This window comes from Talpa europaea (assembly GCF_964194135.1).
Source record: "Talpa europaea genome assembly, chromosome: 7".
NCBI classification, from domain to species: Eukaryota; Metazoa; Chordata; class Mammalia; order Eulipotyphla; family Talpidae; genus Talpa; species Talpa europaea.
Window position 1 is genome coordinate 103,983,922 of NC_140074.1, and position 23,933 is coordinate 104,007,854.

The 23,933-nt window shown below is 44.4% G+C and overlaps 2 protein-coding genes and 1 pseudogene across 4 annotated transcripts in view; all 3 read left to right on the top strand.

Annotated features, from left to right (window-relative positions):
- The first annotated feature begins 356 nt into the window (after window positions 1-356).
- On the top strand, window positions 357-828 carry LOC311174092 (small ribosomal subunit protein eS24-like; annotated as a pseudogene). The gene has a single exon. The product of its transcript is annotated as a small ribosomal subunit protein eS24-like (transcript).
- A 9,330-nt stretch (window positions 829-10,158) lies between these two features.
- Window positions 10,159-14,991, top strand: CKS2 (CDC28 protein kinase regulatory subunit 2; the record flags this gene model as incomplete). The annotated part of the gene is made up of 3 exons (XM_084238818.1): window positions 10,159-10,217; window positions 13,784-13,911; window positions 14,913-14,991. The coding sequence occupies 3 exons, from the start codon at window positions 10,159-10,161 to the stop codon at window positions 14,963-14,965; spliced, it is 240 nt and encodes a 79-aa protein (XP_084094944.1). The 3' UTR covers window positions 14,966-14,991.
- A 1,357-nt stretch (window positions 14,992-16,348) lies between these two features.
- SECISBP2 (SECIS binding protein 2) overlaps window positions 16,349-23,933 on the top strand; it is a gene marked incomplete at both ends in the record, with an annotated part of 28,460 nt that continues 20,875 nt past the window's right edge. For both annotated transcript variants that reach the window (XM_084236670.1, XM_084236669.1), the window contains 4 exons: window positions 16,349-16,384; window positions 17,116-17,261; window positions 22,804-23,053; window positions 23,287-23,410. In XM_084236670.1, the coding sequence (XP_084092796.1) occupies window positions 16,349-16,384; window positions 17,116-17,261; window positions 22,804-23,053; window positions 23,287-23,410 (556 nt within the window). The remainder of the gene's footprint in view (window positions 16,385-17,115; window positions 17,262-22,803; window positions 23,054-23,286; window positions 23,411-23,933) is intronic.

Consider the following 23,933-nt stretch of genomic DNA (forward strand, 5'->3'; position numbering starts at 1 on the left):
TGACTGACATACACTACTGAGGAGAGCAGCAGGTGAAGCAGGAGAGGTCTGCTGCTCCATGTGGGTTGCTCCCTGGCCAGCGGGGGATTGAACTGTACTGCAGAGTCCGTGGATTGCTTCACAGTGTAGTGCTCAACCCCTTGCACCACCAGGAAGGCCCTCCCATGTTGTTGGTAAGATTGTTTCCTAATGAGAACCACTCCTTGATTTTCCCTCTCTTGCCAGAATTTCACCCACTCCGTAACATCTTCAGTCATGCTTGTCCAGTTTTCCTAGTAAATTTGCTAATGTGCAGTCAAATATTAAAATTTGAATTTGGTTTTTCCTCCCTGGCTGCCTGAAACCCCAGAGCCATCATGCACAACACAGTAACTATTCGGACCAGGAAGTTCATGACCAATCCACTGCTTCGGCCGAAACAAATGATCATCCTTCACTCTGGAAGGCAACGGCACCTGGGACAGAAATTCGGGAAAAATGAGCTAAAATGTACAAGACCACCCCCAATGTCATCTTTGTATTTGGATTCAGAACCCACTTTGGTGGTGGCGAAACAACTGACTGTGGCATGATTTACGACTCCTTGGACAATGCAAAGAAAAATGAACCTAAACAGACTTACAAGGCATGGCCCGTAAGAGGAGAAAAAGACCTCAAGAAAACAGCAAAAGGCATGCAGGAAGAGAATCAAGACGATCAGGGGGACTGCAAAGGCCAATGATGGTGCTGGCAAAAAGGAGTAAAGATTCTGCAGTGACTTTGTCTATGTCTGTGGTGGTTGTGCAGATTTTTTATCAGAGGATTAATAAAAACTTTTATGTGCCTGGCTGTTTGAAAAAAATTTTGAGTATGTATTGCCTATGATACTAAATTGTGAGTTAGTGGAACTTATAACAACTCATCAACATTTGAAGATATTGGTGCTTGATAGTCAGTTAAAGAAAATTTGTCTTCAAATTTTAAGGTGCAAAGTCACTGGAATAATTGCTTAGAAAAGAATCACAGTGATATTTTAGATTTTGCGTGTGTATGTTAAGAATTGCTTATAAATTGATATCTGTGTAATGATCCTCTAAACAACCAATATAGATTATGAGAGGAAAAAAAAAAAAAAAAAAGGAGGGCCTCCCGTGATGGTGCAGAGGTTGAGTGCTGGGCTGCGAAGCTGACTGCAGCCTCTGCAATGCTGGTTTGATCCCCGGCTGCCGGCGAGGGTCACACATGGCAAGACAAACCTCTCCTGCCGCACCCGCTGCTCCCCTCAGCAGTGTATTTCATCAGTCTGTCTGTTCTGTTCTCCGCTCTGGTGAATTCTCTCACCCTCCCGTGCTTCTGACTGTACCCAATGCTTGTATAAATAAATTTAAAAAGGAAATAAAAATAGGATATTTATCCTATTATAAATAGGATATTTATCCTAATATTTATCCAAAAATAGGATAAATAAATAAATAAAGGAAATAAAAAAAGGAAACAGAGTAAAAGCCTAGTGACACTGGATTTGGCACTGTTTCTTAAATATGACACTGGAAGTGCAGGAAAAGAAAAAAATAAGTAAATAAATTGGACTTCATCTAAATTGAAAACTTTTGTGCATCAAATGTCACACTCAACAGAGTAAAACTATGGAACAGGTGAAAGTACCTGCAAATCTGTTGTGGGATTAATATCTAGAATATATAGAGAACGCCTACAACTCAACAACAGCAAACAACCAACCAGAAAAATGGGCAAAGCATTTTCGTAGACACCCCTAAAGAAGATATACAAATGGCTAAAAGCACGCCAAAAGGTGCTCATTACCACTAATCATTAGGGGAACACAAATCAAAACCACAATGAGATACCACTTGTCGCCCATTAGAATGGCTGTTATTAAAATATAAAAGCAGAAAACAAACCCTAGAAAATAAAGTATTGGCAAGAACGTGAAGAAATTAGAGGTCTTTTGCACTGTTGGGGGGAAATGTAAAATGGCGCAGCTGCTGTGGAAAACAGTATGTTGATTTCTCAAAATATAAAACATAGTATTACCCTATCATCCAGCACTTCCACTCCTGGGTGTATACCCAAAAGAAATGAGATCTGGGATTTAAACAGATATTTGCACACCCATGTTCATAGCAGCATTATTCATGATAGTCAAAAAAAAAAAAAAGGAAAAAGTGGAAACAACCCCAATGTCCTATAGTGAAAGAATCGAAGGAATTAGATAAACCAATTGTGGTATATCCATCCAGTGGAATTTCATTTGGCCTGAAAAAGGAAGGGATTTCTGATGAAACCTGAGGACACAATGCTAAATGAAATAAGCCGGTCACAAATTCTTTACAATCCCATTTATATGAGGTACTTAGTCAAATTCCTAAAGACTGAAAGTAAAATAGTGGTTACCAGGAGCAGGGAGAGGGGGTGAGGAATCATGGTAAAATTGGGACAGAGTTTCAGGTTAACATAATGAGAGAGATCTGGACATGAGTGATGATTAATGGTTGAATGACCACATAAATGTATTTAAAATTACAGAACTGTGTAGTTAAAATGGTAAAACTTTATGTTGTGTGCATTTTACCACCACCATCACAAGGAAAGAAATAACAGGAAACAGCAAAAAGAAGACAATATATTGGGTCTCCCCTGGTGGCGCAGCGGTTGCTGTGAAGCTGCCTACAGCCTTTGCAGCGCCGGTTGGACCCCCGCATGGCGCGCAGACCTCTACTGTCTCTCCCGCTGCTCCCCTCAGTAGTGTATTTCGTCAGTCTGTCTGTTTTGCGCCCCAATCCGGCTCTGGTGACTCCTCTCACCCTCCCGCGCTTCTGACTGTGCCCAGTGCTTGTATAAATAAATAAATAAATCTTAAAAAAAAAAAAAGACAAAATATTGAAGCACTCAAGTCCTTGGTTCCAGTTGCATTCCCCCCACCCTGGGGCATGAAATACCCACTTCTCCAGTTGGCTTCTGTTACTTGCAACCAAAGTAATTCTAAGAACTCAACTGAGATCATAAGGACATGGAGAATGTGGGCCTATCTCATCATTGAAGTGAGATGATTATAGATGGTAAATAAATGTATAAACAGACAGGGGAGTAGAATTGTCATTCTTTAAGTTCTCTGTGTGGGTCGCCTGGGTCTGCCAGATATAGCTGTAACAGCACTTTTTTGCACAGTGAGTTGGTTGAGTCAGGTGTATAGAATAAGAGATAATAAGTTCCCTAAATTAACCTAGGATAGAAAAAAATGCTTCCCCTGAAAAATAGTTACTGTAATATTGTAGTAACTGAGAGATTGAGCCAGGGAAAACATATTAACACGTCTGCAAGTTGGCACTGCCTGGGTCCTTCTCAGTAACCATGGTAACTACTGATATGTGGGTAAAAATGAAACAAAAAGGCATTAACGTTTAATGCCTATACAGCTAGTTTAATCAGTCTTTGCCTGAACACCAGACATTTTTATAAAAAATAAAAAAAGGAAAGAAAGACTGAATCATAGAATTTTAATGAGGATATTATGAAGAACAACAAAATTGGAAGCTATAGAGAATAAAATGAATGTTTTAACCTTGCAACTAACCAATAATGTGGACTCTGAAGTTCACAAAATTAAAAAAATTCTAAGGAACTGACTCATATAGAACATCTGTGAGGCTGAAGATACTATAATGGGAACAGAAACTGGAAGCTATGCATTAAAATATGTCTGATCCTTGAAATGGTTGAAGTCTAATACTATGAACTCTGAAGTAATAGTAATAATAATAAAAGAGCCATTTAAAAAAATAGTCCTTACCTCCAAAGGCCTATATCTGAAAACACAATTCTTTTTGAGATGCGTCAGGGAATAGTGACATTCTAACTCCTAAATGCAGTGTTGATTTGATTATTCTTTAGTTTTACACATATGTTAAACATTGTCTTTTGCCCCTACAAATCTCAGTCCTGCATTGTTTAATGATGATAATACATTCTGGGAAATATGTTGTACGGTGACTGTCGCTGTGGGAGCATCAGAGTGTCATCACATCAACCTAGATGGCAGAGCCCACCACGCACCCATGCTCCGTGGCCTAGGCTATGGGTACCACTATCATTGACTTGAATGTCATTACGAGGAATGACTATTTCATCCTAAAATTTTAGGTAGGAAAAAAATAGGGAGAAAAAGAGGCCCCTTCCCATTTAAAAACATATGGCCTGTGCCTCAAGCTAATAAAAAGCTAGGGAGAATAAAAGGCTCAGTTCAGAGGAGAAAAAGTCCCATGAGACGCCATGATTCTCAGACTCACTAGCAGGGGTTTGATTAAACACACATTGCTGTCCCCCAGCCCCATCAGAGTTTCTGATATAGTGGGTCGCAGGTGGGCCCGAGATGCTGCATGTCCAGCCAGTTTCCAGGTGCTGTTACTGAGGCTCTGGCCTATACCAGGGCTGGAACCTATACCAGGCCTATACCAGGTTCCTGCTTGAACCCCCCATTCTGAAGTCAGTCAGCAGCCCTGTCTTTATTTGTCCCACCCATTTATTGTGGGGCTTCTCCAGGTGCCACAGTGGGCTGATGTCTACTTTCAAAGATAGCAGGGTGGTTTGTGAACGATGAAATTAATAAGTTCTTTTTTTCTCTTGCTCCAAAATTCGTCCCCTCATTTTCTTTTCTGTTTTAAGTTTCACATGTACCCAGTTTACAGGGTCAAATCATTGGAAAATCAAAGATTTAAAAGATTTTCCTCTCTACCAGCATATCAAAGACGCTGTATGTATACTGTGAAAACAAGTACCTGTAGTATACCCAAGTTAGACATTCTCTGAAGTTCTTTTTTGGATTCAAGTATGTATTGAGCAAATAACACCAAGTCTGAAATAAGCCTAAATATGACAAGTGAAAGTAGTTAACACTTAATACTAAGCTCAGTGATTCAGATTTTCAGAGTGCTTACTTCTAGGAAGCAAGCATCATTTCCTGGTAAGGATCTTTAATATTGGTTTCCAGAAAGGTATTCTCTTGTTTTCTACTTTTCCGGCTGCCTGGGAGCCTTCTTCTTCTACCCCTTCTGCCCCCCAACTATCTGGAATGTTTTCTACCTCTGTTAGCTATTTTGATTTGCTAGTTAGTCTAGTGTTTTAACGAGCAAGGTCCATATTTCAGCATCAGGAAGTTTCCTACTTTTCCAGGTCCCTGCTTGTCAGGGCTCTGTCCCTGTCAGTGGCTGGTTTTTGCCTCCCCCCCTGCTGGGGTGTTCCTCATACTCTGCTAGTAGCCATTTGAACTGGGCTGTGCTGTTACTGAGAATCCTCTGAACCTTGCTAAACAGTTGACCCTTGAGATGTGGCATCGGGGGATTATTTACAACAAGGAAAAGAGCAACATTGCCAGGCTTCCTCTACCCTCCAGAGCACTTGTTAGCATTTAGGGAAACACCAGTACCCACACTCTCTCCAAAGCCACCGCCTGGAAGCGAAGGAGCAGCAAGCCCTCTCGTGGCTGCTGCTGGAATTGCAGAGGAGAGAGAAGAAGGTATCAAGATAAGGATTTCATCCCAAATACAGTTTATAAGTCTTTAGAAAGACAAAGGTGACTGTTTTGCTCTATGTCACTGTCACTGAGCTGACCCCTGCAAACCACTCCACTCAAACCACTCTGGGCACCACTTCAATGTCCTCAGGAGGAGTGAATACCTTCTTTGGGAAGTGGGCTTCTCTTTGTGCTCATATAGGACTGCATAATTTCCTTTTAAGGTCATACATTATCTGTGAGGCCTTTTCTGGGGCCTGCTGAAAACCAACACCTGCCCACCTATCTGTTTATCATTCACACCAGCAGATTTGATTTCCTCTGACCACACAACCCTACCTGGAGTCACCCTGATAGTTTCTGTGTTTACCGCCAGACAGTCCAGTCAGACAGGAACTGGAAGCTCAGCATGAATAAATCCTTTGTCTGTCTTACCCACTACAGCCCCCCATGGCAGGCCCCTGGCATCCCCAAACAAAATACATATGCGACACATGGTTGAAAAAAATGGATCACATTGCATTTCCCAGGTATGTTTTCAAATTTAAATGTCATTGCAGAAATAATGTGTTACAAACACTGCAGAAATGACTCATTGCTGCTAGGGTTAGAAATTTCCCACTTAAAGTCACTTCAATTCCTAAAATAAGTTTACTCATATGTTTCTTCTACATTTTCCTGATAAAAGTCAAAAAATTGAGTCTACAAGTTTTATTTTCAAAAGTATTCTTTAGCATTTCTCTTCCTCCTCCTCAAAACTGCTGAGAGGAGTAATTATGCATGGACAACAACTAAGCATCACAGGCCTTTAAGATGGGAAGGGCTAGTTGGCCTTCTGTTTTCAAACATTTCCAAAAATAAGCATGCAGTCCCTTTTCAGTGAATTAAAAATGCAACTCTGAGCATCTGAAACTAGTAATTCAGGAACTCTCAGGAAAAGGGGGGGGGGGTGTCCAGGTTCCCTGCCCTACCCAAGGGAGGGTGGAGCTGTTTTTTATTGGTCTACAATAGTTGACGGAGAATATGAACAGAAAACAAGACTGGCCTTGCAATGAAGAAGTCAAACAGATAAGCAGAATTCATTGGTTTACAGCAGGACTTGCAAACTCTTTCACATCATGGTACAGATAGGACAACAGCCTATTTGCACATAGTGATAGCAGGCATCTTTGTACTACTCCCAATCTTTTTTTTTTTCTAAATTTATTTATTTATGCATACAAGAACTGAGGTACAGGACAGAGGTGTGGGGGGTGAGAGGATTCACTGGAGACAGAGTGAAGAACAGAATAGGCGATTTGACTGAAATACACTGCTGAGGGGAGCAGCTGGTGAGACAGGAGTGGTCTACTGCACCATGGGGGTAGCTCCCTGGCCAGAGATCGAACTCATGTTACAGTAGCTGTGGATTGCTTCAAGGGTTGTGTCTTAACCCCTTGCACCACCAGGGAGGCCCACTACTCCCAATCTTAAAAGAGATGTGTCTAAACTTTTTCCATTAATATGTGTGTGTTTGCTGTAGGGCTCAGGTATGTTACCTGCATCAACTAAGAAAGTTTCCTCCATTTTGATCATTTTTATTAGAAATCAAGATGTTACCAGATATTTTTTCTGCATGTATTGACATGTAGGGGCCATTGTTCCCTTCTTCATTTACTCACCCTTGCTTTCCCCCTTCCCTTCTGGTAACCACTAATTTGTTTTATAGTGCAAAAGCATATTTTTCTTTGTATTTAATGTTTGTTTTCTCTATGCCAAATGAGTGAAGGCATATGGTGTTTGTCTTTCTCTGTGTGGCATACTTCACTAAGCACAATTCCCTTTAGTTCCACTTTCAGTCACATTCTTGTAAAAGCGAGTTACAGGCCCAAACCAAGGGTGGACCACCTGCTACTGGATGGAGAGAGGTCACCTTGAAAATGACAAGTGTAACAGGGCTGGAGTATTTGTGACAACTTAAAATTTACCCCAAAGAGAGATGTGGTACTTGAAGCATCTAATTTCGCTATTGCAGATGTAGCAAGAACAGTAGCCAGTGGTGCTAATGATAGATTCCTAATCTCTTTCAGCTTCTTAAACTTACCAACATAACTAAGTGTCTTAGCAAGCACTCACTCCTCTCTGGGCCAGTCTATTCTAGTTGGTTTCTGAATCTACAGTAACATTTTTTTCTCAATTCTTGATTTTTTAGACAATAAATATACTAAGTCACTTTATTTCCAATATAAAGTGTTATCAGTTTCTTTCCTTTAGTCAATGCTTTATGAACCCATTTTCTAAAAATTATGAATCATGTTGCTTTTGAGGCTGTCTTTCTTATAAGGACCCTTGTGATAGTGCTGGGCCAACCTTCACAATCCAGGATAATTACCCTGAATAAAAATCCTTAATACATCTGTAAAGTCCCTGTTCCCCATAGAAGGTACCATCTCATGCACAGGGACTAGGGACTAGGACATGGACATCTGTGTGGCCATTTTTTCATCTGCCACATCCCCCCTCCCACATTCACTTCCCACAACTTTCTTCTCCATGACCTCAACACTCTAAACCAAACCCACTCAGCATTCTGTATTTCCTCAGCCTTCACAAGCATCCATCCCTCTATTAGAAAAGCAAAAATATACCATAGTGGCTAAGAGGCTTAACTCTGGAGTCAAGACAGGTTGGATTCAAATTTGCATGTGCACTTACTTGCTATATGGATTTGGACAATTTTTTTAAACCTAGAATCTAAATATTGAATTACAGGGAAAGAAAATTAAATAAAACCACAAGAAAGTAATTACCTACATACATTGAATTAACTGTAGGATGTTCCAAAGGCACAAATACCTGGCTTCTCTGATAAATTCGTATTTAAAAATGTGACTGCTGTTGGCAGTGGAGCAGACTGGATGCAGATTCAAACCAATCAACCAACCGAAAAAGTTCGTATGTGAGGCCACTGGGGAATCTGAACCAGCTAGTGGAGAATAATGAGGAATTTTAAGTAATGACAGTGAGTTGTACACTGAATCCAGAGATGTGCACAAAAGTATTATTTCAGAGTGAAAAGACATTATATTTAGGGTGCTTCAAAGTTATTCTTGGCTGGGGGTGGGGGGGAAATCAACAGAGGAAACAAAACAGGCAAATTGTTGCTGAAGCTGAGTGGTACATGGGCGTTGCTAACACCTGTGTGTGAAATCCTGCACAGTATGTCCGTAAAAACACATTTAAGCAGCTTTTCTTTTCCAGGTTCTGCCATGGAAGCCTTTCCCCAGGTTGTCCTTCTCCACCTCCCAAAGGTGTCCTGGGGCGCGTGGGGGACACACCCCACCCCGGCAAACACGCCACTGCAGCGGCTGCGGGGGCGGGCGAGAAGCCCGCAGGATGCCGCGGACCGAGCGCTGTTCTCGAAGGCGGGGACAGGTGAAGGGGCTCGTCGGGGAGCCGAGGACGAGACGCCGGGTGTGGGGTGCACGTGCGTGTGTTTTGGGGGGCTCTCTTGGCTGCAGTGGCTTGTTTATTTAAGAGCCTTTTATTTGCCCCCTCTCCTATCTTTTGACCCCCCTTTACCCTCTTCACCCCCCACCCGAGGTGTATCCCACCGGCATTGTGCGGGAACCAACACTGTGCAAACCTCGGCTACAGGCGCGAGGGGGACGGTGTGACCAAAACCGAAAAGCTCCCTCTCCTTGTCCTCGGAAAGCCACCGCCGTCTCCACCCTGGCGTGTTTCCAGGCCGCTTTATTTTGCAGGTACCTGTGTTTAAACTAGGGCTCATCCTAGGCGCCGAGGGAACTTCCCAAGCCCCCGGGACCCCAGCGCCCGGGAGCAACACTGTTCCCGGGGAGCCTCCGCCCGTCGCCTCAGCGCCAGAGAGGGTCGCCCCAGCGGGCCAAGGCCGCGCGCACGCACCGCCCGCCGCCCGCCCCCTCCGCCAGCCACTAAGCGCCGCTCTGCCGCGGCTTTCGGTAGCCTCCACGCAGCCGCGTGCCTCACCCACAAACCCGGCTTCGGGCGGCTGCGGAGCCCCACCCCGTCACACTCCCACTCAGGACTCCCTCCACGCCCGCCCCAGCCCGACTCCTCACTCGCCTCAGGGCTCACACACCTGCGCGACCGGGCGTGCCCCAAACTGAGTTTGCGCAACGGCGACCGCTCAGCGAGCGGCCCCGCCTAGGGTTCCCCAAACTCCGCGAGATCTCATTCCTCCCCCAGATCAGCCGCACCAACGGCTTAGCGGACCTGGAACGTTCTAAAGTCCTGCGCACGCGCTTTGCAGCTTTCAACGCCCCGGCTCCGCCCGTTCTTGACCACGCCCCTTTATCTCAGGATGCTCTCCGCCTCCACGTCATGCCAATCATTCACGTCTTCCCGCTGGCAACCTCGCAACAGGCCTCTCATTCGCTAGTCTTAGGAATGAACGCCTCGGAGAGGCGGCAACGATAGGCTGGAAGTCAGCCCCGCCTTCCCGCTGTATGCGCGGAAGACGATTGGCCAGCACCGCCGTCCAATCAGCGGCGGGCTGTCGGATTCAAACCGGGTTCGTTGGGCCTGTGGTCGGTTGGTCTCAGTCGAGTCGTTGCCTTGGCCCGAAGTGGTCGTGCGGCGCGCTGTGTCCGCTCCTCACGCACCTGTCGCTTCGTCCCCGCCGCCGCAGGATGGCCCACAAGCAGATCTATTACTCGGACAAATACTTCGACGAACACTACGAGTACCGGTAAGCTGCAGGATGGCTCCTCAGCCGCAGCACCGGATGCGGGCTCCGGGCGGTGGGGAGGGGTTGTTGGAGGTCGGATTTGGGCCGAGGTCGCTGTGCTCGGTCCCAGGCTTCGGGCCGGACCGGGGTCGGGGGTCGACTGTGGGGCGGGTGTGAGGGCTTGAGTAGGGGCCGCGGCCATGTCGGGCTCGAAGTTCCTCAGGTCGGGGCTGGGGGCGAGTCCTGGTCGAAGCCCTCGGGCTTTAATCACGTCGGGCCGTGTCGGGGTTCGGTCGGATCGGAAGTGGGGGCCGGGCTTCCTGCCCGTCGGGCCCCTGCCCTTTGTTAGGTGGGTGAGGACGAGGCCGGCGCCAACAGAACGGGCGAGAGGCTGCCGCCGCCGGGTTCCCGACCACCGCCGGGGCGCGCTCCGGGATGGGGGCGCCCCCGCAGACGCCCCGGTGCCCCAGGCCCTGCCGCGGAGGGTGTTCGGCAGCCCGCTGGTGGCCCGTTGACTTGGTCTGTCTCTAGCGTGGAGAGCCTCTTGTCTTGCTCTTGAGGGCGGCGGTGCCAGCACCTACCCTGAGTGGGAACCCCGGGAAATTTTTGGATCGGGATTCGGAAGTGTTCACTGTTAGTGCCCCCTGCGCTCGGAGCTCGGTAGTTAACCGCGGGCCTGGGTGATCCCGGAGGAGAGGACACCCGCCGGCGCCTCAGGTGAGAGTGCGGGTGGCTGCGTGGCTTCCCCGCCTGCCAGCTGACTGGCGCTGTGGCATCTGGGGCTTCAAACCAATGTGGAAAACTGGGTCCGCGGCGGGTGACGGGGAGGAAGCGGCCCCTAACGATCCGGAGCCTCATTGTACGCGGGGACTCCACTGGGGCGTGGCTTCCGGCCGCCCCTCCCCCTCCCCGTTGGGGTGCCCGCGACGCTGCTTTCTGGGTCGGCGCCGAGAAGTAGGCGGGGCCGAGTAAATGATCTTGTTTTCTGAATTCTCTCCCCTTAGCTTGGATTTACGAGAAAATTACTTGAGGGAGAAAGGACAAAAAGAGGGTGGCCTGCCTCTGTTTATCCCCTGGTGTCAAGGAGGCCTGTCTTCGTTGGAGAAAAATAGGACCTTTTAGGGTAACTTTAAAATTAGTGACACCCTCGTTGTGTTTCATATTCCTAGCTGCAAAAGTTTTCTTCTAACTGTAGGTAAATTTGAAGTCAGTCATCTTTTGTACTAGATAGTTCCAGTCATGTCATATGTGGGCATAATATTCAACTGTGTGATGTAACCTAAGAGCCCAGCTGGGGATAACCAGTAACGTAAACTCTAAATACCGTTCTAAAATCTGGAACACTACTCTGAAACACTTCTCGCCCCAAGTAGATTATTTTCAAGATGTCTCTTAGGAGTAACATTTTTACTTTTAATATGCTAGCACAATCTTTATAAGCACCGAGTAAGGAAGGCTGTGTTAACATTTTAGCCTGATGAAGTGGATTGTTTGTAGTATAGAAGAAAGTGTTGTCCTAGCCAAGTGATATATTCTAACCCAGTATTAAAGCTGGTCTTCACCAAGTCGTGTTATGAGACAGAATAATAATCTCCTGAGATACATTTAAAGGCAAGGCTATACTGATGATAAATCACCGAAGTGTGATTCCAGGATGGTTTGTGTGTGGTGGTATGGCATGCGATATATATACTTCAATGGTTAGTATTTACTTTTGCCACTATGAAATTACTTGTTGTTTTTCTAAATGAGCTTCAGAACTAAATGGGGTTACATGTAAGGAGTATGCTGGATTGTATGGATTTAAGTTCATAAAAGCTGTGATTTTGTATTTTTAAAAAACCTTTCCACAACTACCTTTCGAATTTGGGACTTCCAGTATTCCCTTAGTAGCTCCTTTACTTATTTTTGGCCTTCTTAACACTCTCCACCCCCCACCACCACCCCCCATGCCCTATGGTACTGAAATAGTGAATTTGGGAAATAATTTATGTGGATATACATTACAAAGCTAGTTAGCATTAATCTTTTTGAGACTAATCAGTTGTGGTAGAAGGTAGAAATAAGATAACAGTGTATTAGTAGAGCCTTAAGAGTTTATGCAGCAACTATGACATAATTTGACTTGATGACCTCCTGGCAATCTAGCAACATAAACAATTTTTCTAAGGCTCCATGTTGTCCTGCAATAATACTAAATTGGTACTTAATTAACTAACCTCAGACTCAAACCCGTAGGTTGATGACAGCTTATGCTAATAATAGGTTACAGGTTTTGTTACCCTCTATGCCAGAAATTGCGGCCAGGTTGTACTTTTTTTCTCATTCTGTAGCCTCACAGATAATTCATACTGGAAAAAGGTCTGGGTGGTGGTTATGGATGTTTCTGTATAAAACTGTTAAACTGCCACTAGAAATGGTAAAAAATGGGTCTGGGGATTAAGGGGTTACCAATATGTTTTCAATAATTACAGAAATCTAAAATTGTACATATTCTTGATTTGGCATAGAAGAATATTACATGTCTTCTAAGAAACTTAAGTTTTGGACATAGGTCAGTAACTTAATGGTTGAAGATACATATGTATTCGTAATCACTGGGGTTTTTAAAAATATTTATTTATGCATACAAGAACTGGGGTACAGGCCAGAGGTGCAGGGGGTGAGAGGATTCACCAGAGACAGAGTGGGGAGGAGAACAGGCAAACTGAAATACACCGCTGAGGGGAGCAGCAGACCAGGCAGGAGAGGTCTGTTGTGCCATGTGGGCAGCTCCCTGGCTGAGGGGGTAGTGGGGGGATGTATGACTGCAGAGACTGCGGACAGCTTCATAGTGCTCTTCTTAACCCCTTGTGCTCCAGGGAGGCCCTGCAATTACTGTTTTTTAGTAAAAATTTTGAACAAAATACAAAGCATAAAGCAAATTCTGGCGTATACAAGAATTTGTATCTACTATAAGTCTAATGTTGAATAAAGAAATCCAAATTTGGATTTTTCTGTCTTGTGCAAAAGGCTCTAAAGGGTTAGGATCATAGTCAGGGGCTATCTTCAGTTTGCGTTCCATTCTTTGGTCCTGGATGTCTTTTCTAGCTTCCTGATCAGAGCCAGTAGGAAGGAGAAAAAGAAGAGTCAGTCATGTTTCTTCTGAAGACCTTTTCCACAAGTTGCATGTTTTCTGCTTGTATCCTGTTAGCTTCAATTTAGTCACATGACCCAAAGTAGCTTCAGGAAGTTTTGGGTAACTGTGTGCCCAATTTAGTTTTGGGGGTTCTATTCCTAAAGATGATTGAGACCACTAATAAGCAGTCTTTGTTGGGGAAACAGAAAAAGTTAATACTAATAAGATAGCCTTCTGCATTTGAATTGCATAGCATTAATTTTCTAATTTGAAGCCATCGAGAATCAGAATTAAGGGTGGTAATCTTCAAGAGTGACACCAGCTATAATATGACAAATAGAATTGCTTTAAAGAATTGTTTTGAGGACAAAAAGCTCAAATTTTAAATAGCCCAAAGATGCCTTCATAATCATAAATGTACAAAACACATATTTATGCAGAGCACAAATGCTTGATGTCTTTTTGACAGGCATGTCATGTTACCCAGAGAACTTTCCAAACAAGTACCCAAAACCCATCTGATGTCTGAAGAGGAATGGAGGAGACTCGGTGTCCAACAGAGTCTAGGCTGGGTTCATTACATGATTCATGAACCAGGTAAGTTGCTATTTAGCATGCAGCATTAGCTGACCCAAAATAGAAGTATATATTTAGAATGCTGGTGTGTCCCCTCTTTGAAAACTAAGAACTTGTTTAAAGAAGTGTTTTTAAGTTCTGTGCTTAGAAATTAATGCAATTGTCTTCCTTTAGTCTTTACTATTAAAGGACAATGGTATGTACCATTTAAAATTTAATAACAGCTTGTGAACTCACATGTGCTGTCTTTTTCATGCATTAGGAGTACTCATGCATAAAGTGGTGTTATTAGCCTGAAGGATTTTTAGATGCTAGATAGTAAAATACACCAAAAATTTCTGGAATTTATTCTTTTGGGTTATCAATAAATCTTAAGGGATTTAGAATGCTTTGAACAAAAATTAGAAGTCGTACAGTAGAAGCTGACTGAGTTAGGTGGAGCTAAAGCTATCTTGCTTTCTACTCTTGTTAAAGAAAAGCGGCAGCATCAAAAACTTAAAGAAACATAACTTTCTTGGAATTGGGGGTGTGTGTTTGTATTGGAGTTTAAAAAGGTCTTTCTCGAGATGATACAAAGCAACTGAGGAACGTAACTAGATTCCTGGTCCCTACCTACTGACGTAGTCTACAGGGAGAGGCCCATGGGACCTTCATTTTCCCAGCTGTTGGCTTTTCAATGAGGTGTTAGATATCTTCCCGAGGAAAATATAACTTATAACTACCTCTCTACTTTTCACTGGGATTAAGATTCTAAATGTAGAAATCATTCCCTGAAGTAGCTTCTCTACTTAACTATTCTTTTTCAAAGGTGGGTAAAACCTGGCAAAATATTCTGATTGTCAGATTGTTTTCTTCTGCATACTGTTGGCATTGACATTGAAGCTACCTCAAATAAGTATTTTAACTGACCATAAATTTTACTTTATTTTTGGATTGGTTGAAAATTCTTTCAATTTTTGAATGAGTTGAAAATTGACCATATTATATACTAAAATGATTTTTTTTTAATTTTCTTTCCACAGAACCACATATTCTTCTCTTTAGACGACCTCTTCCAAAAGATCAACAAAAATGAAGTATATCTGGGATCGTCAAATTCAATCTTTCAAATTTAATGTATATGTGTATATAAGGTAGTATTCAGTGAATACTTGAAAAATGTACAAATTGTTCATCCATACCTGTGCATGAGCTGTATTCTTCACAGCAACAGAGCTCAGTTAAATGCAACTGCAAGTAGGTTACTGTAAGATGTTTAAGACAAATTTCTTGTAGTCAGTTCTCTTAATATAAGTGCCTGTTTGATTTTACCTGTTACTTTTGTTAAATAAAGTTTGTATGTTGCATTTATCACTGAAGTTACTGAGGTTTATTTTCTTAAGGTTGATTTGTGACTTGAGGTTGCTCTAGTCCTGAGGTAATAAATTTACTTTAAAGAAATATTAAATGGGCTTAAAATAGCTCAGTGTGATGAGAATACCATTTAATTAGGAAGAGACCAGAGATAAATTTAATAGAACATAAAGCCCTAGTCTGGTGGTTCTGTAGAGAAAGGGGTGCCTTCACATTAGGAGCACAATACTGAGAGTAGTGATGAACACTAGCCTCAGCCCCTGATCCCCAGAGACCCATCAGCTAGAGCTGCTTCTAGGATCAGCAATCCAAAGATGGCAGGACTGTTTTACATAAACTTAATTGCTTTTGGAGTCGACCCTAAAGAAACCAGAGGGGGGACCCTCTAGCACTGATTACTGCCCAAACTCCTAGCACTCTTGAGGTTTGGGTGTGTCCAAGCATGGTTAGTCAACCTACGGGCCCGCCCAGGGATCCATGGAATAGAGCTGGAGGGGTCTGCATTTCCTGACTCATCACCTGGTAGTCACTCAACCGATGGCCATGGGCAAGAAGAGGAAACTTACATTTATTCTCCAGCCTACAGTTTTCGCCCACACTGGTCAACCTTCAATCCATCTGGCCCCTGTATCCTCTGTCCCTCCCCACATCATGTCCTGCATCACGCCTTGTGCACTTTTGCACCGCCACCTTTCCCAGTGTTCTAATGGGCGGGGTAGCGGGGTGCTAGAAGGGACCTAGCAGTTACGAAATTTTCTGCTAGGTTAGGAGCCGAGTCCCAATCCCCAGGTCTGTAGCGTCTCCACAGACCCTCTCCTTGCCGGCCCGCAATTGGACAACGTCCGCTGCCTTCGTAGCGACCACTCAATAACCCCACCGGGCGCTGCTCTTAACGGAGTTACTGCGCAGGCCCAGAGCTGCTTCCGCCTCCGCCTCCCTCGCTTCCGCCGGAAGTGGGGTGGATCGGGTCGCGTTTCTGTGACGCACATCCTGGCGTCGGCTCCGAAGGCGGAACCGTGGGGACGAAAAGCGCCGCGGCTCTGTCCCGCCAGCCTCCCGGGCCGCTACTGGGCTCCCCGGCTGGGGCTCCTCCGAGCCGTCCGCCATGGCCTCGGAGAGGCCGCGGGAGCCCCCAGGCGAGGTGAGGACGTCGGCGTGGGCCGGAGACTGAGTGGGCACGGCGCGGGGCGGCGGGCGGGCGTCCGCTAACTGAACCCCGGGGCGCGCCTTCACTGCCACGGGGAAACGCGGTGAGGAAAGCTCTTGTCGGGGGACCCTGGCTGGTCTCGAGGCTGCGGGCGCTTGTGGCCATACCCGGGAGCAGAGCCTGTTAAATCTCTGCGCGCGAAGCGCTTTGCGTGACCGCCAGATGGAGCCCTGGTGACCGCGCAAATGGTGTTCAGGCGAATTAGAAACACCTGGGTATGAAATTACAAAGGTAAATTTCCTGATAGGGTCTGAAAACTAAAAGTCAAGAACAAGGGTTACAGTTAAGCATTTCCCGGGTATATTTGCCCACAGTTCCTCGGTTATCCCTAACTAACGTAGACACAGGTGAAATAAAATTAAGGTACCATTGTCAGTTGTGGTCCTAACTATTGCTATATAATCTGGGTTTGAATTTTTCTTCCACGTTAATTGCTTGCCCGCATTTTTCACTTTTAATATTTCATAACTACTTTTTCTAGTAAAAAGCATTTAGGGAGAAATTGAGCGAAATAATTTTTGTCTTTATTAGGCAGAAGTATTTGAACAACCACAGCATTTTGGGATTGCTGGAACTCAGCGACTCTCTTGGGAGTGGGAGGTGGTTTGCTTATATTTGGTTGATCTCAAAATGTATGTAGCCAGAACCCCTTTTTTTCCCCTCAGGGTATCAAGTTGTCAGCAGATGTGAAACCGTTTGTCCCCAAATTTGCTGGGCTCAGTGTGGCATGGACAGAGTCTTCAGAAGCTCGTGTGTTGCCTAGCTGTGCAGCCCCATACTATCCCTGTGTTCAGGAACTACCGGTGCCTGAGTATGTATCCAAAAGGTCTTGATTACCGGGGGACTGTAATACCTGAGAGTGCTCAGAGCAACTAGACAATGTACTCCTCAGGCAGGAAGGTTCTGAGCCAGCAGCACAACTTAGCCATGTCCTGAAAACTGGAGCTTCAACTCTCCTTTTTCCTTACTCACCTGATTATTTTAGGCAAAGAATATGTAGAGACTGCATTGCACTAATTAATGGGAAATGCACTTTCAGGGTTCATTTGTTCATGCCGTTTAAAACTTTATTAAATATCTGATGGGAGAGATGAAATGACACAATGGTCTGGCAAGGAAGTGGGGCAGACAAAAGGCCAAAGAAATATCCTGCTTTTGTTTTTGGTTTAACATTTAAAAATCTTTCTCAGGATTGGTGGTGGCTGGCAAACATAGCTGCCTCTTGGTGGTTAATTCTTTGGAAGTTGCTGGATTTTGCTCTTGGCTGTTTTACTTTATTACTTAAGGAGATGTAGTCCACAGATTCTGGTTATAAATGCTTTAAAATGTGAATTGAAAGAGGCTTATGATGGCCTTTAAATTTGCTTTATTCTTTTACAGATTTGTTTAGGCATTGGCAAAATGGTTTTCATTATTAGCTGAATTTAGAAAAACATTGTTAAGTATATAATTGTGTAGGTTACTTGCAGATTAGTTTTTGAGATATGTATAACTTTCATGCTTAGTTAAAAATCCTTGTATTTATATTCCTTTGATATAGATCAAACATGGTGTTGGTTTTTTCCTTCATACCTGTATGTTGTGGTGAGAAATAGTTTATACTTCATATACATTCTTGAATTGTATTCACAAGAATGAAAATCTTAGGGCCTCCCCAGTGGTGCAGCGGTTGCGCGCTGGGTTGCGAAGCTGCCTGAAGCCTCCGCGGCGCCGATTCAATCCCCAGCTACAAGATGAGGGTCCTGCATGGTGCGCAGACCTCTCCTGCCGCCCGCTGCTCCCCTCAGCAGTGTACTTCGGTCCTTCTGCCTGTTCTGCTCCCCGCTCTGGCTCTGGTGAATTCTCTCACCCTCCCGCGCTTCTGACTGTACCCAGTGCTTGTATAAATAAATAAATAAATCCTTAAAAAAAAAAAGAAAGAAAACCTTATAGCATAAGAAAATCAAAGAGTTGTCTGGCATATGTAGGAGAAACTGAATATTATTTTTATTTTTTGACAAAAATTAAAGTACTGCCTGTGTGTATTGAAGGTTTTTGGTAGACATACCCAAGTTTTCCACCACAATTCTACTCTCTGTAAATGGTTGGCATGGGTCCCATTTGAGTTCCTTGCATGAGGTGACTCACAAAAACAATATGTATATCACTCAGTGGCAAGGACTATAAGACGTCTGCCAGGTGGGATTCCAGTTATCTAAAATAAAGGTAGAAGACATTCCAGTAGCTTAAGCAGTCTCCTGGCAGTGACCTGAACCGAGAGCACTCTGACGCTTATGGGTGCACTGTGCTTAGTTTCAAATTTTCATTTCTTAAGCCCTTATTCTTTTTTAGCTTTGACTGTTATATGTTGTGTATAACCATGAAAAAGATTGGTTTATGATAATCCTGCCTGGAAAGAAACCCAGGATAAAGGAAGCATGAAACCAAAAGTTAGAAGGGACGAGAGCCTTGAAAATGAAAATGAAATGGCGAGATTCTACGTAGTTGAAAGTTGATTAGTCTGTTCTTAGGTAGGACTTTCATCTTTACAGTCAGAGTCACGGAAATGGAAATCTCTTGCTGCTATGAAAAAGTGGGGTAGAATTTTCCTTAACAAACATATTTCTTCTTTGTTATTTGTTCTGCTCTAGCAATCTAATTCTGTATGTCCTCGTCCCATACCTTCACTAAAAGAGAATAGACACTTTTACAGAATCCTTGCACACACGGTACACTAACAGTGCCCTGAAAGGGACTCATTTGTTCATTTGGAGTTAATTATTGAAAGGAAAGTATTAGATGCTAAGGGGGGGAAGACTGTCCCATGAGTTTACTTCCCTTTTTCTCTCACACGGATTTGTACTTACGGAGAGAAAAGAAAATGTCCCAATCTTCTCCATAGTGATGTTAGAGAAGAAAAATGTCGGTGGAAGGATTCTGATATATAGACTTTGCGGTGTTTGGGAAGCACTGATTATTTATTAGTGTAATGAGCAAAGGGCTATGCAAATATACTTCTTGCTTTGTGACAAACCCTGTGCAGCACACATTTGAGGTTTGTGAGTTTGGTTTGGGTATTGCTACATGTATTCATGTCTTTCATGCAGGCTACAGTCCATGATATTGGTAAAGAGATGAAGGTTATTTTTCTCACTGAAGCAACAGCCTAGGAATGTTTGTCCCAAGTTACTCAGCTCAGCAGCACTGGAACTAGAATTAGCATTTAGTTCTGTACTGAGTTCAGTTATATTCCCCAAATCTGCTGTTGCTGTTGGCAAGTTTGTTGAGCATTTTCAGCATCTTGGAATTTACTGTAGAAATTTCACAGTGCACTGGTAGGTGCTTTCAGTTGCAGCCTCCCAGCTGTGAGGACTAGCATTCTTCAGCAGAGGAGGGCCTCCCGCTGCAGGCTTTGGGGTAGTTCAGTGGGTGGAGGAGTGACTGGATCACTGAGAGGTGCTGACCTGACTTCAGGGACCAGTGCAAGATGATGTTGTAGACAGCTGAAGACTAAGTACCAGCTGTTTGGGATGGCAGCTAGTAGATTGAAAGCCTAGATGGAGCAGCTGAAACATTTAGGTTTGCTTGGGTGGGAAATAGGGAACTTTTGGTGGTGTTTTGAATGGGGTCATGATAATTGCACGTTGATTCCAGTTAGGTTTGAAGGGTAAAGGGCTTGAAGGCTTTGACCGCCAGGCACTGGAAAGAGAAGAAAATGCAAGGAGACCTGCTGCAGGAAAAATGGACATCTTGGTTGTCCATCTGGAATTCGGTAGCAAAGATGCATTGGGGTTTCCAGTAGATATCATGGACGGCATTGAATGTCATTATGACACCACAAATGTGAAGTGGGGCTGGTTTGGGGACCATGTGTTACGGTTGAACTCATATGTATGGGATGGGGGAAGAGTGAACAATGCAGAGTACATGACGTGTGAGTTGGAGATAGAGGCCAGGATTTGGTGAAGGTGCTAGATTGCAAGTGTCTGAATTTCTAAGAACAGTAGAAGATTTGAACTCAGAATGACTGACAGGCGGAGTGGAGTGGCGGCCAGACCATGGAAGAGCAAAACCAAGGAGAGACCAGATTTGCAAGTCTAGGCCAGGGAAGCTTCCCAGTGACATGACAGTAGGACCAGACCTGGCAGCTGCCATGCAGAAGGGTGACTTAGCTGACAGGAAGGAAGTCCTAGGACACTTGGGGACTATTTTAGGACTGGGGAAGCAGAAGTGGAGCTAGAGATCAGTGGGTGTTGTGCACATGCCCGGGGAACTTAGCTGTAGGAGGTGACTGCTGACATCAGAGGGGGGAGCCAAGTCGCCAGACCAGTATGAATGAGAGAGGTGACGACAATCTTCAAAACCACTTCTGGATCCTGCCCTCATTTTCTTCTTCACATCAGTTTCGTTGGTGTCCTCATTCATTTTTGGATTTGTGAGATAACCTTTCTTTTTTTGCTATTGGCCATTCTTTTGTGAAGAACAGATTTTTTACCTTCATCTGCTCCTTATTAGACTTTTTGAGCATCAAACATAAGAAAATGGGGTTTCACCTCTAGGGTTGCTGCCTGGACAGCTTTGACTCCTCTTTGGAGAGTAGCACTAGGCCATGGGCAAAACCAGTGAAAGGATTTGATTTGATTACTTTTTTTTTTTTTTTTTTTTTTTAAATATTTATTTATTTATTTATTTATACAAGCATTGGGTACAGTCAGAAGCACGGGAGGGTGAGAGAATTCACCAGAGCCAGAGCGGGGAGCAGAGAAGGTAGAAGGACCGAGGTACACTGCTGAGGGGAGCAGCGGGCGGCAGGGGAGGCCTGCGCGCCATGTGGGGCCCTCCTCCGGTGGCCGGGGAGGCCGGGGAGTGAACCCGCGCTGCAGAGGCTGCGGGCAGCCTCGCAACCCAGTGCTCAACCGCTGCACCACCAGGGAGGCCCCACTTTTTTTTTTTTTTTTAAAGAAAGATCAGTTTTTTTTTTTAAAGATTTATTTATTTATACAAGAACTGGGGTACAGGCCAGAGGTGCAGGAGGGTGAGAGAATTCACCAGCGACAGAGTGGGGAGCAAAACAGGCAGACAGATCGAAGACCCTACTGGGGAGAGCAAAGGGCGAGGCAGGAGAGGTCTGCTGCGCCATGTGGGTTTCTCCCTGGTCAGCCGGGAATCAAACCCGCACTGCAGAGGCCGCAGACAGCTTCACAGCATGGCGCTCACCCTGCTGCGCCACTGGAGAGGCCCTGATTTGATTCTCAATGAGGTGTATTTCATTACTAGAGTTGCCTATAAGTAAAAGTTACTGCAAAATACAGATTTACTATAAAACATCGTGAATTAATGTGCATAGCTGGTAGTCTGTAATTACATACTGCATGGAAGCGAGAGCAGTGAATTTTCCTGTGTGCCTGTGTGCGTGCCTCTCAGACCTGGAGATGATCACTGCCTTCACCCCCCTTGGCAGGTTCACACTCGCTTCCAGGTAGAATTAGACGCCCCCAGTCAGAAGTACCTGTGCCCACATATCCTTTTGTTCACACACTGGGAGATCACAGTGTGTGTCTTTTGATTAGCTCTGAACTTTCCTGCCTTTCAGTGGACCAGTATACTTTGGGATTTCACTCATTTGCTACAGAAAGTTTTTCATCTCTGAAATTTATAAAAACAACTACTTGGTACTTATTTGTGGGAATATAAAGGCTATGGTTTGTATTTTAACTCAGCTGCTCAGCATTTCATTTTATATTAGTTTCCACTGAAAAAATGGTTGAAACCTCAACTGCATACCGTATTTACCCATAAATAAAATCAGAATGAAATTATATTTTGGTTTAGTCTAGCAGCTTGAGCAAATTGAGGTGGCGGCTGTGTTCACAGGGTCTGTCTTCTCAGTAGGCTGTGCAGTCCCTGGGCCATTTGGTGCACAGTGCCCCCCTGCAGTTCCGACCTGCCAGTCAGCAGGCCCAGGATGGATGGTGGACTGGAGAAGGCCAGCCAGGTGGAGATGAGATTTGGGCAGCAGGGCCTCTGTGAAAGCCCCCTCTGGAAGAGACTGCTCTGGATGACCCTTTTGGCCAGGGTTGCTAAGAGGGACTTTCCCAGATATGACAGCCTGAGTGTGAAAAGCTGCTGGGGCTTCCTCCAGGCTCCTGTCTCCGTGATGCAGTCTTGTCATGGATGTTCTGGTTTGGGAGTGAAAACCGAATTAGGTCAGCATTTTTCTTGCAGGCAAAGCATGTTAGAGACTATATTTGGCTTGTAGAGCTACTTCACTGCTAGAATGCACAGCCTCAAAAATAAAAGTTTAAATTAGGTTATTACAATATATTAAGCTCCTGGCTATGAAATCTGCACCTAAATTTCACCCTTTTATTTAGACAGAAACTCTATACTGAAGATAGGACCTTTGGAGCGTCATCTTTTCCACCCCAGTATATACCTTCCGAGATGGCGCTTCAGCCCTATGCCTACCCTCCCTACACCCTTGAGTCTACACAGAATGGCTGCCCAGTGCCCGGCTCCCAGTATGATTACAGCCAGCCCCATGGTTACCGAGGCTTTCAAATGGTGAAGCCACGCCATGAGCACATGTGCCCCCTCCCACAGGACTCGAAAGCTCTCTTTAAGGTCAGTGAATGCTGTGGTTTTGTTGGCACTTTCACCATTTAAAATGTAAAGAACTGGTTAATTCTTGCATGCTATTTAAGTTGTCTATTTTGTGGTATTTAAGATTTTACTTGGTCTAATCCTTTTGAAAGTTCTAAGGTGAATTGTGAATACTTACAAATTTGCTATTTTAACCCTTTTTTATGTAGAGGTAGTTTTTTTAATTGAAGAGACTTTTTTTTTCTTTTCTGCAGAAAAAAACATATGATGAGCAAAAGTTTGAAACTAAGAAGGCTGATGGAGCTATATCATCTGATATGAAATCAGTTAAAAGTTCCCATCCTATATCCACTCATGCTGAAAATAGTTTGAAATCAGGTAAAAATAGCAGTCTGCAGTGTTGTGTCTTCCTGCCTCCTGCACCCCAGAACTGTACCATTCTCTTTGCAACTCTCTGTGAACTTAATCGTCGGAAGAGCTGAGACCCTCAGACTCCATGTGGGATCCTGGAAACCTCTCCTCTGTGGAGGGACCTGCTATGTATGGTTTTTGTGATGTCCCCTTAGTGTGTATTACCTTATTTTTTGCAAGAACCTTTCTGAGGCTACATAGCAAGCAAGTGACAACCACACACCTCAGGAGTGTGCTTAAATACAAGCAAGTCACAACTGTATTCTTCCTATTGCATTTGACCTTGTTCCTTCTTGAAATTGCTTTTGTGTAGTTCTGTTAGGAAACTTTCTAATGGGTGGGAGAGTTTGTGGTTTGAATCCCATCCTTAATGCCACATTTGGGGCAGTGTAGGTAATCCAGGACACCTTTTTCGTTCATGACAAAGGTCATGTCTATTCTGGGCTTGGAATTTACCATTCCTGTCTTTCTACAGATTGTTGTTTTTTCC